The sequence below is a fragment of the Ovis aries genome, chromosome 7 (genome assembly GCF_016772045.2).
Source record: "Ovis aries strain OAR_USU_Benz2616 breed Rambouillet chromosome 7, ARS-UI_Ramb_v3.0, whole genome shotgun sequence".
Classification (NCBI taxonomy): Eukaryota; Metazoa; Chordata; class Mammalia; order Artiodactyla; family Bovidae; genus Ovis; species Ovis aries.
In genome coordinates this window covers 11,643,919-11,659,838 of record NC_056060.1, presented here as the reverse complement: position 1 = coordinate 11,659,838, position 15,920 = coordinate 11,643,919, and the positions used below count along the sequence as shown (strand labels likewise).

At 35.9% G+C, this 15,920-nt stretch overlaps 1 protein-coding gene across 2 annotated transcripts in view; it reads right to left on the bottom strand.

Annotated features, from left to right (window-relative positions):
* TXNDC16 (thioredoxin domain containing 16) overlaps window positions 1-15,920 on the bottom strand; it is a 96,733-nt gene that overhangs the window by 25,796 nt on the left and 55,017 nt on the right. For both annotated transcript variants that reach the window (XM_012180726.4, XM_012180728.4), the window contains exons 12-16: window positions 14,829-14,946; window positions 8,929-9,072; window positions 8,123-8,182; window positions 2,979-3,147; window positions 2,441-2,577 (exon numbers count right to left, since the gene is read on the bottom strand). In XM_012180726.4, coding sequence (XP_012036116.3) covers window positions 2,441-2,577; window positions 2,979-3,147; window positions 8,123-8,182; window positions 8,929-9,072; window positions 14,829-14,946 — 628 coding nt within the window. The remainder of the gene's footprint in view (window positions 1-2,440; window positions 2,578-2,978; window positions 3,148-8,122; window positions 8,183-8,928; window positions 9,073-14,828; window positions 14,947-15,920) is intronic.

The window sequence follows — 15,920 nt, the reverse complement described above, 5'->3', positions numbered from 1 at the left end:
AAAAAATAAACCAAAAAAAAAACAACCTATGAACTGGGAAAAAAATATCTGCAAAGGATGCAACCAATAAAGGCTTAATGTCCAAACTACACAAACAGCTCAGACAATTCAATAACAAAAAAACAAACAACCCAACTGAAAAAATGGGCAGAAGGTCTAAACAGACATTTCTCCAAAGAAGACATATAGGGGCCAACAGACACATGAAAAGATGCTCATCATCATTATTAGAGAAATGCAAATCAAAACTATAATGAGGTACCACCTCACACCAGTCAGAATGGCCATCATTAAAAAGTCTACAAATAATAAATGTGTGAAGAAAAAGGTACTCTGTTATACTGTTGGTGGGAATAAAAAATGGTGCAGCCACTATAGGAAAACAGTATATGAAAGTTGCTCAAAAAAACAAAAATAGAGTTGCCATATGATTCTGTAATTCCACTCGTAGGCATAAAACCAGACAAAACTAAAATTTGAAGGGTTATGAGCACCCCTGTGTTCACAGAAGCACTATTCACAATAGCCAAGACACAACTTAAATGTCCATCAACAGATGAACAGATAAAGAAGATGAGGTACATACATATATAATGGAATACTACTCAGCCACGAAAAAGAATGAACTAATGCCATCTGCAGCAGCATGGATGGACCTAGAGATGATCAGACAGTGAAGGAAGTCAGAAAGAGAAAGACAAATACCATATGGTATCACTTATATGTGGAATCTAAAATACAACATAAATGAAATATCTGTGAAACAGAAGCAGCCTCACAAACCAGAACAGACTAGTGGTTGACAAGGAGGAAAGTGTGAGGGAGGGAAGAACTGGGAGTTTGGGATTAACATATACAAATTTTTATATACAGGATGAATACACAATAAGGTTCTACTGTATAGCACAGGGAACTATTACAGTATCCTATGATAAACCATAATGGAAAAGAATATAAAAAAATATATGTGTATAACTGAGTCACTCAGAGGTACAGTTGAAATTAATACATTATAAATCAACTATCCTTCAGTAAATTAAAAAAATATGTAACAAATTTTTTTAAAGAAATACCAATGAAGCATAAAACAAGCAACAAAAATTTGAATAAGTTTAGACAATATGTGTAAATGGCTGAAGTTCACTTAGAAGAGTTAATAGGCAAAAAAGATAAATTGTCAAAAAGAAAAAGAGACGACCCAATCATAGTCAACATGCTTTATAAAATAAATAGACTAAGTATCAACAGGTAAAGTGAATAAAATAGAAAACATTTAAAAAGATATGTGTATATATTAGCTATTCAGAAAAAGACAAATACTACATGATCTGGCTTTCATGGGGTACTAGAGTAGTCAAATTCATAGAAATGGACAGGAAAATGGTGTTTGCCAAGCGCTAGGGAAACAGGGAAAGGGAGTCACTCTTTAACGTGTAAAGAGTTTCAGTTTTATAAGATGAAAAAGTTCTAGAAATCAGAATTTGCACACAATAGAAATATAGTTAACACTAGTTAACTATACACTTATAAATGATTAAGAGGCTAGGTTTCATGTTATCTGTGTCTTATCACTCACAAAGTTTAAAAAAGAATATTCAAAACAAGAAGACAATATAGCATAAGAAAATATTATAAAACAAGAGACAGGTAGCTATTAACTGATCAGAATGATAAGGATTTTCTATAGCTAAAGCAATGGAAGAAATCTCAAAATCAATAAATTTGAAAAAAATTTTTAACCATTACATATAAAATTACTAGGCAAAGCTAAAAAGCAAACAACAAGCTGGGGGAAATAATCGGAATATTAATAAAATGACAAAAGCTTAATATCTTTAGTATATAATAATCTCATAGTAATTCCTTAGACAAATGCTAAAACCTTTTTTTAAAAAAAAATGAATAACATATATACAGTTTACAGAAGACAAAGTTATTCACCTACTGGGAATCCATAGCTATTAAATAGTCTAAAACCTACACAAAGACTCATAAATAAAAATACTCTTTACAATACATAGCAAAAAGGAAATAAAAGAAATTTTTTGTTGGTAAACAGTTAAATAAATTATGGTATATTCATCCAATCAAATATTATATAGCCATGATGTTTTTGAAGAATATTAATCACATGGAAAAATGCACCCACTTAATGTTAAAAATAAAAACAGCAGATACTAACCTAAATACACAGAACTAGCCCAATTACATTAAAATGTATATTAATATTCAACACATAAGTTCACAAAAAAAGAGGGAAGAAATTATATTAAAATTTAACAACTCTAAAGATTTTTATTTTTCTTCAAACTTTGTATTTTCAAAATTCTCTACAATTGAGTTCTCTTTAATTTAAAAAGATACTAATTCTTTAAAAAGAAAACACATAAACAAGCCTTCAACTATACATTATGTAATTTAAATGTTCAGCTCCACTTACCTCTTGTCATGGTTGGGCTAAACAGTCCCAGTACTGACATGCTAGAATAGGAGACTAGGTCTTTATATAATTCCCCATTTAAATATTCTTCTGCTTCTTGGACAGACGTAATGTTCACTGGGCATGAAATCCTGTTGCTGGATGAATATTTATAGTCAAAATTAATTTTTAAAAATACTTCTCAGCTTGTTATATATATATATATATATATATATATATACACACATATATACACACACTGAATTTAGTATATTTCATAGGATAAACATCTTCATTTTGTCTTTATTTTGTTGTTGATTATTGAGATTGTCTAAAATAAATACAAATACAAAATAAAGACACTATTCTAAATAAACAAACAAAAAAATCAGTCTCATTAAATAAAATTTCTATCTCCCCAAAAGTGCTAAAAAGTAATAGGCTCTTCTCATCAGTGTTCATACTTCCTTAACCTATCCAAGGTGTGTCAAATAAGTAAGGGAATTAGGAGTTGAATAGATCTGAAACTTAAAAAAATCTTAGGAAGCTGAATACTTACAGTTGAATAAATCTTAAGAGGTCTTCAGTTCCCAGCATACCAGTGTAAGATACCGGGTTCTGGCCTTCCTTGTACATCTTTACAACAGGGAATTCAGTAACATTTTGCTTGGTACACACATGAGGCCAATCTGCACAGTTTACTCTAGCAAGCAGCATAGTGGATGTGCCTAAATAAAAAGAAAATGCACATTTTTATAAATGTTAATGTAGAAAACTCAGTTGTTGAGAACTGTTAATGTCTTTGTATCCCGTTCTTATTTCAACTTCTCGGCAGCATGACACACTCCCAGTGCACTCTCTTCCCTTGGTTCTTTGCAGCACCTCCTCCCATTAGCTGCAGCCTCTCCCCAGCTGCCTCCTTTTGTTCCATTTTGCAGGCTCTTCCGCCAGTGAAGTCGGGAGTGCCCTCAAGGCTCAATTTAAGTTGCTTTCTCTTCTTGTTCTTCACTCTCTTTTAGACAATCTCAATAATCAACAACAACCTAATAAATCCTAAATTTATAGCTTTGGCCCAGGATCCTCAAAGTTCCAGATCCATGTATCCATACTGCCTTCTCTAGGTCCCTTTGAACAGAAACATCCTCAAACTCAAGACATCTAAAACCAAACATGATTTCTTTCCTCTGAACAGTAGTGAACGTTGCCATCCTGTGCAACTCTGAAAGCAAAGTATCACCTTTCACACCTCTTTGTTCCTAAACTCCGCAGGTCTTACATCATCAATCCGCATGCCTTCCAATTTTACCACCTAAATTTTGAGTACCTCTTATATCTGTCCCTTTCTCTTTACTGCCACCACTCTAGTCATCACTTCTCCTAATTCATCTCCCAGAATTTAACATGTCTCTACACTGAAGCTAGCGATATCTTTTCAAAACTCAAATCTATTTTGATATCAGCTCACCTCTACCAATTTTACCAGTCAGGTCTTTCCACCCTTCAGATCTCTGCATGTGTGACCATTTCAGAGAAGCCTCCATTGACACCTTGATATACATCTGATTCTTATACTCCTAAAGGACCATGCTCTTTTCCCTACCTCATCATGGAGTTACGTGCTCATTTGTGTTGTTGTATGATTTGAGCTTCCTGAGAGCAGGGACTGTGTCTGGTTTCCTCATCACTGGTTTTCCAGAATCTAGAGCAGTCCTCGTACATGAATACCTTAAATATGTGTGTGAATATACTATCTAGGGCCTCCATGATATTCACCTAGGGCTTCTCTGATAGCTCAGACTTCTCTAATGGCTCAGACAGTAAAGTGTCTGCCTGCAAAGTGGGAGACCTGGATTCAATCCCTGGATAGGTAAGATCCCCTGGAGAAGGAAATGGCAACCCACTCTAGTACTCTTGCTTGGAAAATCCCATGGACAGAGGAGCCTGGTAGGCTACAGTCCACAGGGTTGCAAGGAGTCAGACACGACTGAGCAACTTCACTTCACTTCACTTCTCTGATAGCTCAGTTGGTAAAGAATGTGCCTGCAATGCAGGAGACCCCAGTTTGATTCTTGGGTTGGGAAGATCCCCTGGAGAAGGGATAGGCTACCCACTCCAGTATTCTTGGGTTTCTCTTGTGGCTCAGCTGGTAAAGAACCCGCCTGCAATGTGGGAGACCTGGGTTCAATCCCTGGGTTGGGAAGATCCTCTGGAGAAGGGAAAGGCTACCCACTCCAGTATTCCGGCCTGAAGAATTCCACAGACTATATAGTCCATGGGGTCACAAAGAACTGGACACAACTGAGCGACTTTCACTTTTTACTTTCACTTACAACCTGTCTCAACAGTATAATTTCATACATATTTATTTAAACTAAATAATTTCTTTTCAGCCTGAGAAAACATACAGCAGAACCTCAAAGAGAAATTCCTACTTGTTCTATACTAATACAGTTGACCCTTGGAAAGCACTGTGCAGGCCCACTTACAGATCTGTTTCAATAGTAAGTGCTACAGTGCCATATGGCCCAAGGTTGGATGAATCCATGGATGTGGAAACTTGGATACAGAGCAGATGTGTATGCTGCTGCTGCTAAGTCGCTTCAGTCGTGTCCGACTCTGTGCGACCCCATAGACGGCAGCCCACAAGACTCCCCCGTCCCTGGGATTCTCCAGGCAAGAACACTGGAGTGGGTTGCCATTTCTTTCTCCAATGCATGAAAGTGAAAAGTGAAAGTGAAGTCACTCAGTTGTGTCCAACTCTTAGCGACCTCATGGACTGCAGCCTACCAGGCTCCTCTGTCCATGGGATTTTCCAGGCAAGAGGACTGAAGTGGGGTGCCATTGCCTTCTCCAGCAAATGTGTACATGGAGGGCCAAACCTGTTATACTTGGATTTTCTCCTGCATGGAAAGTCAACGCCCCTAATCCCTGCGTTGTCTAAGTCAACTGTATAAGCAAAGTCCTCCAGTTCTCCAAAATATATAGTTAGGTGCAGAGATATCAAAAACCAAATAACAAAGTACCATACAACTCAGCTAATGAAAGAAAGGAAGAAAATCTAATAAAAGGAAATTTTAATATAGTATTAGGTCAAAGAAGGAATCTTTGTATATCAATTTAATCCCAAATTCTAAATTAGGATATAACCTACCCATATGACTAAAATTGCGAAACACAATATTTTAATATTTTATCATCAAAAGTTTTAATACTCAAAATCCATCCTTACATTACGATCCTAGATTCTATCTCATAGGGTCTAGTCTGTCTTACAAACCTGCTACCTAAACAATGTCTATTGCATATTATGTATCCAATAAAAATTTGTGAAATGTACCCTGATTTATTTCTTCATGAACAAATTTTCAGTGTTTACATTAAAGTATGTTAATACCTGAATATTATATGAGCTACAAAGACAAATCTTTATTCCTTCTAGGCTCAGATCTACTCTATAAAGTTCTCTTCTCCTTTATTCTAGTCATTTAGTCAATAAATATCTGCATGCACTGGTGCTTGCTCAGGTGGAGCATCATACTATGTATTGCCACCAAAGGACGGGACATGGTGTCATAAAAAATGTAGTTCTTTCCCTTCAATAAAGCATCCTCAATGGGCCTACCACCGCTTAAAATGTCCCAGCAGTCCAAGCTGAAAACTTTGATGTTATCTTTAAAACTGAAAAAAAGAATATTGATATATATTATTTAAAAAGTGATAAGGCTACTTATACTGAAGTTATCACATTTTAATTTTCTTTGCTGTAAAATGGTTTCAATACTTAATCATGTTTCAAGTGGAGTAGTCTAATGTTCTAAGATTGCTGTAGTATTACACTCCACATATTTTAACAACACAGCAATTTCAAATAAGGAAGAAAAAAACAGACATTTGCTGCCACCTTGTGACTGAGTATAAAATATTCTTCATCCTCTTGGACTAAGAAATAAAAAGTGGCTTTTCCCCAAAACAACATGAAAGATTATACAACTAAACACCCAAAGTATTACAATATTGTCCTAGTTTATTACAATATTGTCCTAGTTTATAAAATTATAGTATAGGCTTCATCAAATAGACACAAAACATTATTGTTACCTATAGTATGCATTTCTATATGAAGCCCCATGAACGTCCAAAATAATCCACCTATCTGATATCTAATTACTAAAAGAATTGTTATTCATAAAGAACATACTAACTGAAAAAAGAAATCAAGTCTTTAGGTTGGTTAATCTGCTTTTTTGTTCTACAAACACATACAACTCAGAGTCCTTGCATTGAGGGGTCAGGTCTTTATTTGGTCATTAACAGAGAAGAAAGTAAGAGAACCTCTTTTCATTTTCATTTGGTATCTAGCCAAATGGGCTGGGGATAGGGGATAATTCTAGTATTCAGGGACATTATCCAACTACTATTTTATTATGGTTACATTTTCCTACTTTTTCTTTCTTCTAATCATTTACCAGTAAGGCTGGAAAACCTAAGAGAAGAAACTTAAATCAGTCTGTAGATTGCAACCATAAAGGAGAACTAGAGAGTGACAGGATCCGCTTTAAAAAAAAATTAGGTATCATATTATCTACAGACTTAATTATCCCTTCACACACACACACACGCACACACACAAGTTGCATACCAGTACACCTTTTCCACAAAATAAAACAAAATTTATGAAACTCTACTATATTTGCTAATTTATTTACTCAACAATTATTAAACACGAGATATTCTGTAATGTAAGACAATGCACCAAGTCCAATGAACTGAGTATAAGGCATACTTTCTTTCCATAAGGAACTTACTAAATAATAAAAGAGGCTGTAAGCTAATGTCCCAAAAAACTAAATGGTGGATGCATTTCTGGAGTAGCCAAGAAAAAGCCCATTTAGCCATAACAGCTTTTATTAACAAGAAAAACAGAGTAAGAAGAAATCATATTAAAGATACAAAGCATGATATGGACTATCTTATTCGAATGATTATAAAATATTATACTTACCTAGTCTATTACTCTCTCTTTCTTACTAACACTAACAGGCCTCCCTACTCCTCCTTTTGTCTTTGCTGGGACAGTGGCATAGACATTTTGAGTTCATTGCTTGGATTACTGTTTATCTACCACTGAATCAGGTTTCATAGAATAGCTAAAATAAAAGGATTCTGGCTATTAAGAAATTCCCTACCCATGAAAAGCTAACTGTATAGCTTCAAGAACACTGGGATCTTAGAGCCTTCATTAGACTGTGAGACTATAGTTAATATTTAGTATATGTTTAATAATATTTAACAGTAACTGGCACATAGTAAGCACTCAGTAAATGTTTGCTGAATGACTGAATTCAGCCAAAAAGTTTACTGGATTAAGTATAAAGCTATAAGACAGTTTAATGAAGACAATCAAAAGGAATGCTCCTAACAGTTTTGAAACTCATGGTTCCTTAACTTATTAACCGTGAAGTATTAACTTATACTGAAGTTATCACTTTTTAATTTTCTTTGCTGTAAAATGGTTTCAATACTTAATCATGTTTCAAGTGGAACAGTCTAATGTTCAGTATTAACTTATTATGTTTGTTGTGGAGACACAAACATAATAATCTGAAATTTTATGTGGTTTTCTACATCTTTAGCGTGACACAATTTTACAAACAGCTGTAGCTCAGAACCAGGAAAATAAACATGCCTACAGCAGTGTAATACCTTTCAGTTTAACTGCCACATCGATATAGGACTGCAGAAATGCCATGGATACTGCTTGCCCTACATTAAAATAAAAAATTAGATAGATATTACAACATACATATTTCTAAAGCATCCATACTTATATATAACAAACATATAGATTAATGGGGTATCTCAGAATTATTTTATACTAAGAAATATTCTAATATGCAGCACTCAGTATTGTCCACACATTCAAGAGAGTTCCACATACAACTAATTTTCTACATTCATATGGCAAGGAGTATAGTTGAATGGCTATTGTTAAAAGCAATATAATGCCTATAAACCTACAATAACTGTTAATCTATTGAAATCATTAGCTTGAATAACAACAATTTTCCAAATTAGTAAGCTTAACATCTAGTTTAATCATAATCTTCAATTTATAAGTCAGATATATATAATCAGGGCTTCTCTGGTGGCTCACACGGTAAAGAATCTGCCTGCAATGCAGGAGGCTCAGATCCCCTGGAGAAGGGAATGGCAACCCACTCCAGTATTCTTGCCTGGAGAATCCCGTAGGCAGAAGTGCCTGGCGGGCTAGAGTCTATCGGATTGCAAAGAGTCAGATATGACTGAGCGACTAACACTTTGACTGAATATACATAATCAGTTTTACAACCCTAGAAACAGCTCCAAAGTAAGTTGTTTAAAAGTGTGGGACATATGAAAGCTATGTCATTTTACAATGTGTAATAACAGAATGAAAAAGTAAAATCTGCCTACTTTAACTGTCCTAATATGCAGTACAGTAGTCACCTCTAAAGGTTCATAATACTCACAGCCAGCATAGAAAAGCACTATGCTGTCAGAAGCCGTTACTGTCGCATGAAATGTCTCTTCCGTTAATTCCACAGTGAGTTCCAAAGGTAACTGTCTCTTCCTGTCTCTGTAAACAGTTTCTTCCACTTCATCATCTTGAATTTCTGAAATGTTTGAAGAGAAATTAATGTAAATATAAATGTATAATTTAAAACATTTAAGCTCTTCTCCCAGGCAAGCATATGAAAATTTGGCACTTCACAGAAACTCATGAATTCATACTATCTTAATATTTAAAATGCATGATATTTAGAAAACTTTCTAGTTGTCTGGCTTCCTATCTTAAATGACTCTCAGATGCTTCCTGACCTAGAAATGATCAAGTTTTAGTTAATTCCAAAAGGAATTACTTACACTTGTCAAGAAATAATATAATAAATATAAATATAAAAAGAATATACTTGTCAACAAATAACATTTGCTTCTAATCAATATATTAATTTATAACCTAAAAAAGTCCTACCACACATGTTTGACCGTATTTCTTTAGCTTCTACTACACAGCAAACACTGTGATGGACACTAAGGAAAGTGGTAAGCAAAGCAGACACAGTCCTGACCATACAGTTTCTATCTATGGAAAAATCAGTCAATAAACTCATCACTAAATAAATATATAACTATAAATGTGATCAGTTTAAGAAGAAAGGCAAAAGATACAGTGAGAGATTTTAAGAGGGAGATTTAAATTGGGCAATCCAAAGCCTACCAGACAATCAAGAAAAGAATGTTTTAGATAAAGAAAACAACATATGCAAAGACTCGGGGACATAAAAGAGCTCAGCATCCCCTAGGCACCAAGGGAAGGCACATTTGACTAAAACGAAATAGACTGAAGGAATGACGTGAGAAAACTCTAGGGTTTCTAGATCATGTGTGTATTAGTCACTCAGTTCAGTTCAGTCACTCAGTCGTGTCCGACTCTTTGCGACCCCACGAATCGCAGCATGCCAGGCCTCCCTGTCTATCACCAACTCCCGGAGTTCACTCAGACTTACGTCCATCGAGTCGGTGATGCCATCCAGCCATCTCATCCTCTGTCGTCCCCTTTTCCTCCTGCCCCCAATCCCTCCCAGCATCAGAGTCTTTGCCAATGAGTCAATGCTTCGCATGAGGTGGCCAAAGTACTGGAGTTTCAGCTTTAGCATCATTCCTTCCAAAGAAATCCCAGGACTGATCTCTTTCAGAATGCACTGGTTGGATCTCCTTGCAGCCCAAGGGACTCTCAAGTGTCTTCTCCAACACCACAGTTCAAAAGCATCAATTCTTCGGCACTCAGCTTTCTTCACAGTCCAACTCTCACATCCATACATGACGACAGGAAAAACCATACCTTGACTAGACGGACCTTTGTCGGCAAAGTAATGTCTCTGCTTTTGAATATACTATCTAACTTGGTCATAACTTTTCTTCCAAGGAGTAAGCGTCTTTTAATTTCATGGCTGCAGTCACCATCTGCAGTGATTTTGGAGCCCCTCAAAATCAAGTCTGACACTGTTTCCCCATCTATTTGCCATGAAGTGATAGGACCAGATGCCATGATCTTCGTTTTCTGAATGTTGAGCTTTAAGCCAACTTTTTCACTCTCCTCTTTCACTTTCATCAAGAGGCTCTTTAGTTGCTCTTCACTTTCTGCCATAAGGGTAGTGTCATCTGCGTATCTGAGGTTATTGATCTCTCTCCTGGCCGAATCTTGATTCCAGCTTGTGCTTCCTCCAGCCCAGCGTTTCCCATGATGTACTCTGCATATAAGTTAAATAAGCAGGGTGACAATATACAGCCTTGACGTACTCCTTTTCCTATTTGGAACCAGTTAGTCACTCAGTTCGGAGAAGGCAATGGCACCCCACTCCAGTACTCTTGCCTGGAAAATCCCATGGATGGAGGAGCCTGGTAGGTTGCAGTCCATGGGGTTTCTAAGAGTCAGACATGACTGAGCGACTTCACTTTCACTTTCCACTTTCATGCATTGGAGAAGGAAATGGCAACCCACTCCAGTATTCTTGCCTGGAGAATCCCAGGAATGGTGGGGCCTGATGGGCTGCCATCTATGGGGTCGCACAGAGTCGGACACGACTGAAGCGACTTAGCAGCAGCAGCAGTCACTCAGTTGTGTTCAATTCTTTGTGACCCCACGGACTGTATGTAGCCTGCCAGGCTCCTCTGTCTATGGGATTCCCCAGGCAAGAATATAGGAGTGGGTTGCCCTTTCCTCCTCCAGGGGATCTTCCTGATCCGGGATTGAACCCGCATCTCTTATGTCTCCTTCTCCTGCATTGGCAAGCAGGTTCTTTACCACTAGTACCACATGGAAAGCCATAAGAGGCCATATAAACCAAGAAATTTTGATTTTATTCTATGTATATTGAGTTATGGGTAGATTCTGAATATGTAAAAATCATTTCATTAACCACAATATGTAGAAATATTGAATCATTATGGTATACAACTAAAACTAATATAATGTTACATATCAATTAAACCTAAAAAAAAAAAACTTCATTAAGACAGACAGACCCACCCACCCATTCATTCATCTATCCATTAAAATATGTAGTAAACACACATACACACACATATTCTGAATTCACAAATGTCCTGTTGGAAGTTTGTACAGATCATATGGTAACACTGGAGGAACATCTAACTTGATTAGAGACAATTAAAGCTTCCTAGAAGCTGACACTAGCTGAACATTATTAAAAGAAAAATGAAACTTAAGGAGGAAGCAGAGGAATAAGAGTAACATGAACAGCATGTACAAAGCAACAGTGGCATGAAAAAGCATGATGAAACTGGAACTCTGAATGTCGACCAAGCATCTGATAGTAACAATTCTTATCCAAAATCACTGCAGATGGTGACTGCAGCCATGAAATTAAAAGACGCTTACTCCTTGGAAGAAAAGTTATGACCAACCTAGGTAGTATATTCAAAAGCAGAGACATTACTTTGCCAACAAAGGTCCGTCTAGTCAAGGCTATGGTTTCTCCAGTAGTCATGTATGGATGTGAGAGCTGGACTGTGAAGAAAGCTGAGTGCCGAAGAATTGATGTGTTTGAACTGTGGTGTTGCAGAAGACTCCTGAGAGTCCCTTGAGGAGATCCAAGCAGTCCATTCTAAAGGAGATCAGTCCTGGGTATTCTTTGGAAGGAATGATGTTAAAGCTGAAACTCCAGTACTTTGGCCACTTCATGCGAAGAGTTGACTCACTGGAAAAGACTCTGATGTTGGGAGGGATTGGGGGCAGGAGAAAAAGGGGACGACAGAGAATGAGATGGCTGGATGGCATCACCGACTCTATGGACGTGGGTGTGGGTGAACTCTGGAAGTTGGTGATGGACAGGGAGGCCTGGGGTGTTGCAATTCATGGGGTCACAAAGAGTCAGATGCGACTGAGCGACTGAACTGAACTGAACCATTTAGATGTAGTAATAGCATTATGCTAATTTTAAAAGAATCCTTACATGTCTGAAATACAGGGAAATATTTATGGATGAATTTATATGCTTGGAATTAGGTGAAAAATAATAAGTAAAGGGCTATGATTGTAACAGGATTAGCCACTGACTGATGGTAGTTGGGTGAGGCCAGGAAATGGTTATCTGGAGGTTTGTTCCATTATCCTATTTTATGATACATTTATAATTCTCTGTAATAACATATTAAAAAGTAAGGAAGTGAGAAAGACAATGCATTCAGAAAACTAAACTATTATTTTCCATATGATTTCCAATACCATAAAAGACTAGATCTAGATTAGTAGCATATCAGCAATTTTTAGCTGTGTGACTCTAGTCAATTACATAACTCTAGGAGTTTCAGTGTTCAAAGCTGTGAACCATAAGACTTACACTATTAATTTTAAGATACTTTCAAATATCAGATTCTATGACACTAAAAGTTATGCCCTCAATATCAAAATTAATAAAGGCCAATTTTCTCCTTTACAGTATTTTCTTACTATTCACATATTTTCACTTTCCTGCCAGTCCACTCTTATTTCCTAATCCATCCTTTCTTCTCTTACCTTGTTCTAACACCTTTCTGCTTTCCCATTCTCTTAATAAGCCATTTTAGTTTTTAAATATATTCACTCCTCAGCTCTACATTTCACCTACTTATCAACATGTATATATATTCTTTTTAGTCACCTAAGTTTTTTTCATACTCTTTTTGTAGAACCCAGTTCATTTAATTCTGACTCATTGTTGTGTTCATTCCCTTTGAAGAGCATTTTTCTGTATATTCCACTTTTACATGATAACAAACTCCTTCCAAACCTCATCTATCTTTCCTAATTAATGAGAAGGAATGAAAATAAGAGGGCAATTGTGTATTTGGGCACAACATCATACTATATTATGAGTCAATATGGGTTACAAACATAGGAAATTAAGACCAAACACCCCCCACCCCCAAAACACAAGAACTGGGCTGAGGAGCAAAGACAGGAGAGAGAAAAAATGAGAAGGCAGCACCAGAGGGCAAGCTGAAGCCAGAGAGTCACTAAGTAAAATGAGACATGGCAACAAAATTTTGAAAAAGGCAACTTCCACTGAGGACAGGAATCCTGTTAAACTGACACCTGGATGATTCCTGTGACTTTGAAAGTTTGAATATATGAAAGGTGATAGGAACAAAGCAAGGAGCACAAGACCAGAACACAGACCTGCCTGAATAATGATGATGTTATGGAGAACTCCGGCTTAAACCATTAGCAGTTCTAACCTCTGTATACCAGAAAACTAGAGCAGTGCTCAAACCATGAAGCTGGTCATATATCAGTTAAAGCTCAGAGGCCTTCCTATTCATAATTAACAGATCTCATGAAAAGAATATGCAAATTCCTTCCTTCCTGGGACTCATAACAACAGGACTACATAAAAAGTATTTACTCAACAGGACTCATGATAAAAATTCAATAATTTACTAAACAGGATACATTTAGTAAATGCACAAGACATAATCCCTGCCTTAGAAGTTTCTAATAGACCAGTACAGAAGGGAGAAAAACAAATGAGCAATTTCAGAATAGGATATGTTATAAAGAAGTGTCAGGAATGATAATGGTTATAAATGAAATTTCAAGTCAGAATGCTCCACATGCCATTTGTGACTTTGTGCAGATCATTTAACTCTGCCAAAACACAGCTTCTTCATCTACAATGAAGGTGACCTCAGCTAACTCAGAGGATAACAATCAAAGTAAATAATGTGTGGGAAATAGCCTTGAAAACTGTAGAATACTTCAAAAGGTAAGCAATAAAACAATAAAAAGAAAAACAGAATTGGCAAAATTCTGTTAAAACTAACGTTAAAATTATTTTGACATTATGTTAAAATTAATTTAACGTTAAAATATTAATTTTAAATATTTAAATGTTAAAACAATTATTATTTTTAATGTATTAAAAATAACATTAAAAATAAGTATAAAAATGTTATCAAAGTTTACTCCTTTTACTGTTAACAAGTGGATTCATTTACAACTACAAATATATAACTATTTTCATCAGAATTTCATACCCTAATAGGAATAACAAAAATAAATATTATATTGTGGCTCCTGGGTCCTTTTTAAACATGGAATAGACCAGTAGCACTGAAAGGACTGGAGGATAAAGGCACAGGCAGAAAGAGAAGCCTGATATATAACAATGAAAGGTATCACACTAAGCGAAATAGAGCATCCTTGTATCTTTTCGCCTAATCAACTTGCTAAAATGTGATTCAGAATTAATTTCTTCAGGTCTCTTCCTATTCTTGACTGTGAAAGTTAATTCACTGAAATTTCATTGACCTTAAGGATGCTGGGCAGAAATGGGAGGGGAACATGGGCATCAGAAAAACACATTACCTATATTTAGCTCTTCCATGTCTTCATATTTGACCATTTCCTCAATGTTCATGGTACTTTCCAGATGGAATACTATTAAATCAATATGACTTAATGACAAAAATTCCACTTGCGTGTCCTAGAAATACATTAATTTTAAAAGATATGACTAGAATATAATGAACCATTTTAATATATTTTACTTGTTTGACACTAAAAAGAAATTAAACTTGTGAATTTCAATTTTAATATTTAAAAATAAAAATGGGAAATTAACTCCACAATATTAAAAGTATCTAAACATTATAGAAAGATAGTGCATGCTACTAGAAAAGGCAAAACACGGAACTGAAAGTCTCATTTGCTTCTTGTCACAGTTACATTCTGCTGAAATCTGAAGTATTTTAACAGTAAGTCCTACCTCAATACAAGATACAAATATATGCAATTTTATTGCAAATAGCACCAAAATTCTTTTGATATTTTACATGACTTAGTGACCAAATCACCACCACCACTCAAAATAATACTTAATCCTAAATAATTCCACTAGAGAGGCCCCTGGTGGCCTAGCAGTTAGGATTGGGGCTTTCACTGCCCTGGCCTGGGTTCAATGCCTGGTTGGGGAATTTAGATCCCACAAGTTGTGTGGCATGGCCAAAAAGAAGGGGGAAAAAAGTAATTTAATAAAAATAAATAAATAATTCCACTACAAAGTTCAATTGACTGTTTAGCCATAAACATAAAAATAATACCTGGCCCCAGGTATTTTAAGAATACCAAATTATATTCCATTGGAATTATTCCATTAAAATTTCTTACACTAAGGCTCAACCAAAACTTTTTTAAAACATGAAATTTTAGGCCACTAGATTATTTTAGTAATTAACCCTGCTGCAATCTCACAATCAAACTTGCACGGATGAGGAGTTGTTTCTTATGGATGAGCAAAGAAAGTGGTTTCTGGAGATGGAATCTACTTCTGTGAAGCAGCTCTAAAGATCGTTGCTATGAGAACAAAAGATTGAGAATCTTACAAAAACTTAGTTGATAGAGCAGCAGCAGAGTCTGAGGGGATTGATTCCAATTTTGAAAGAAGTTCTACTGTGGGTA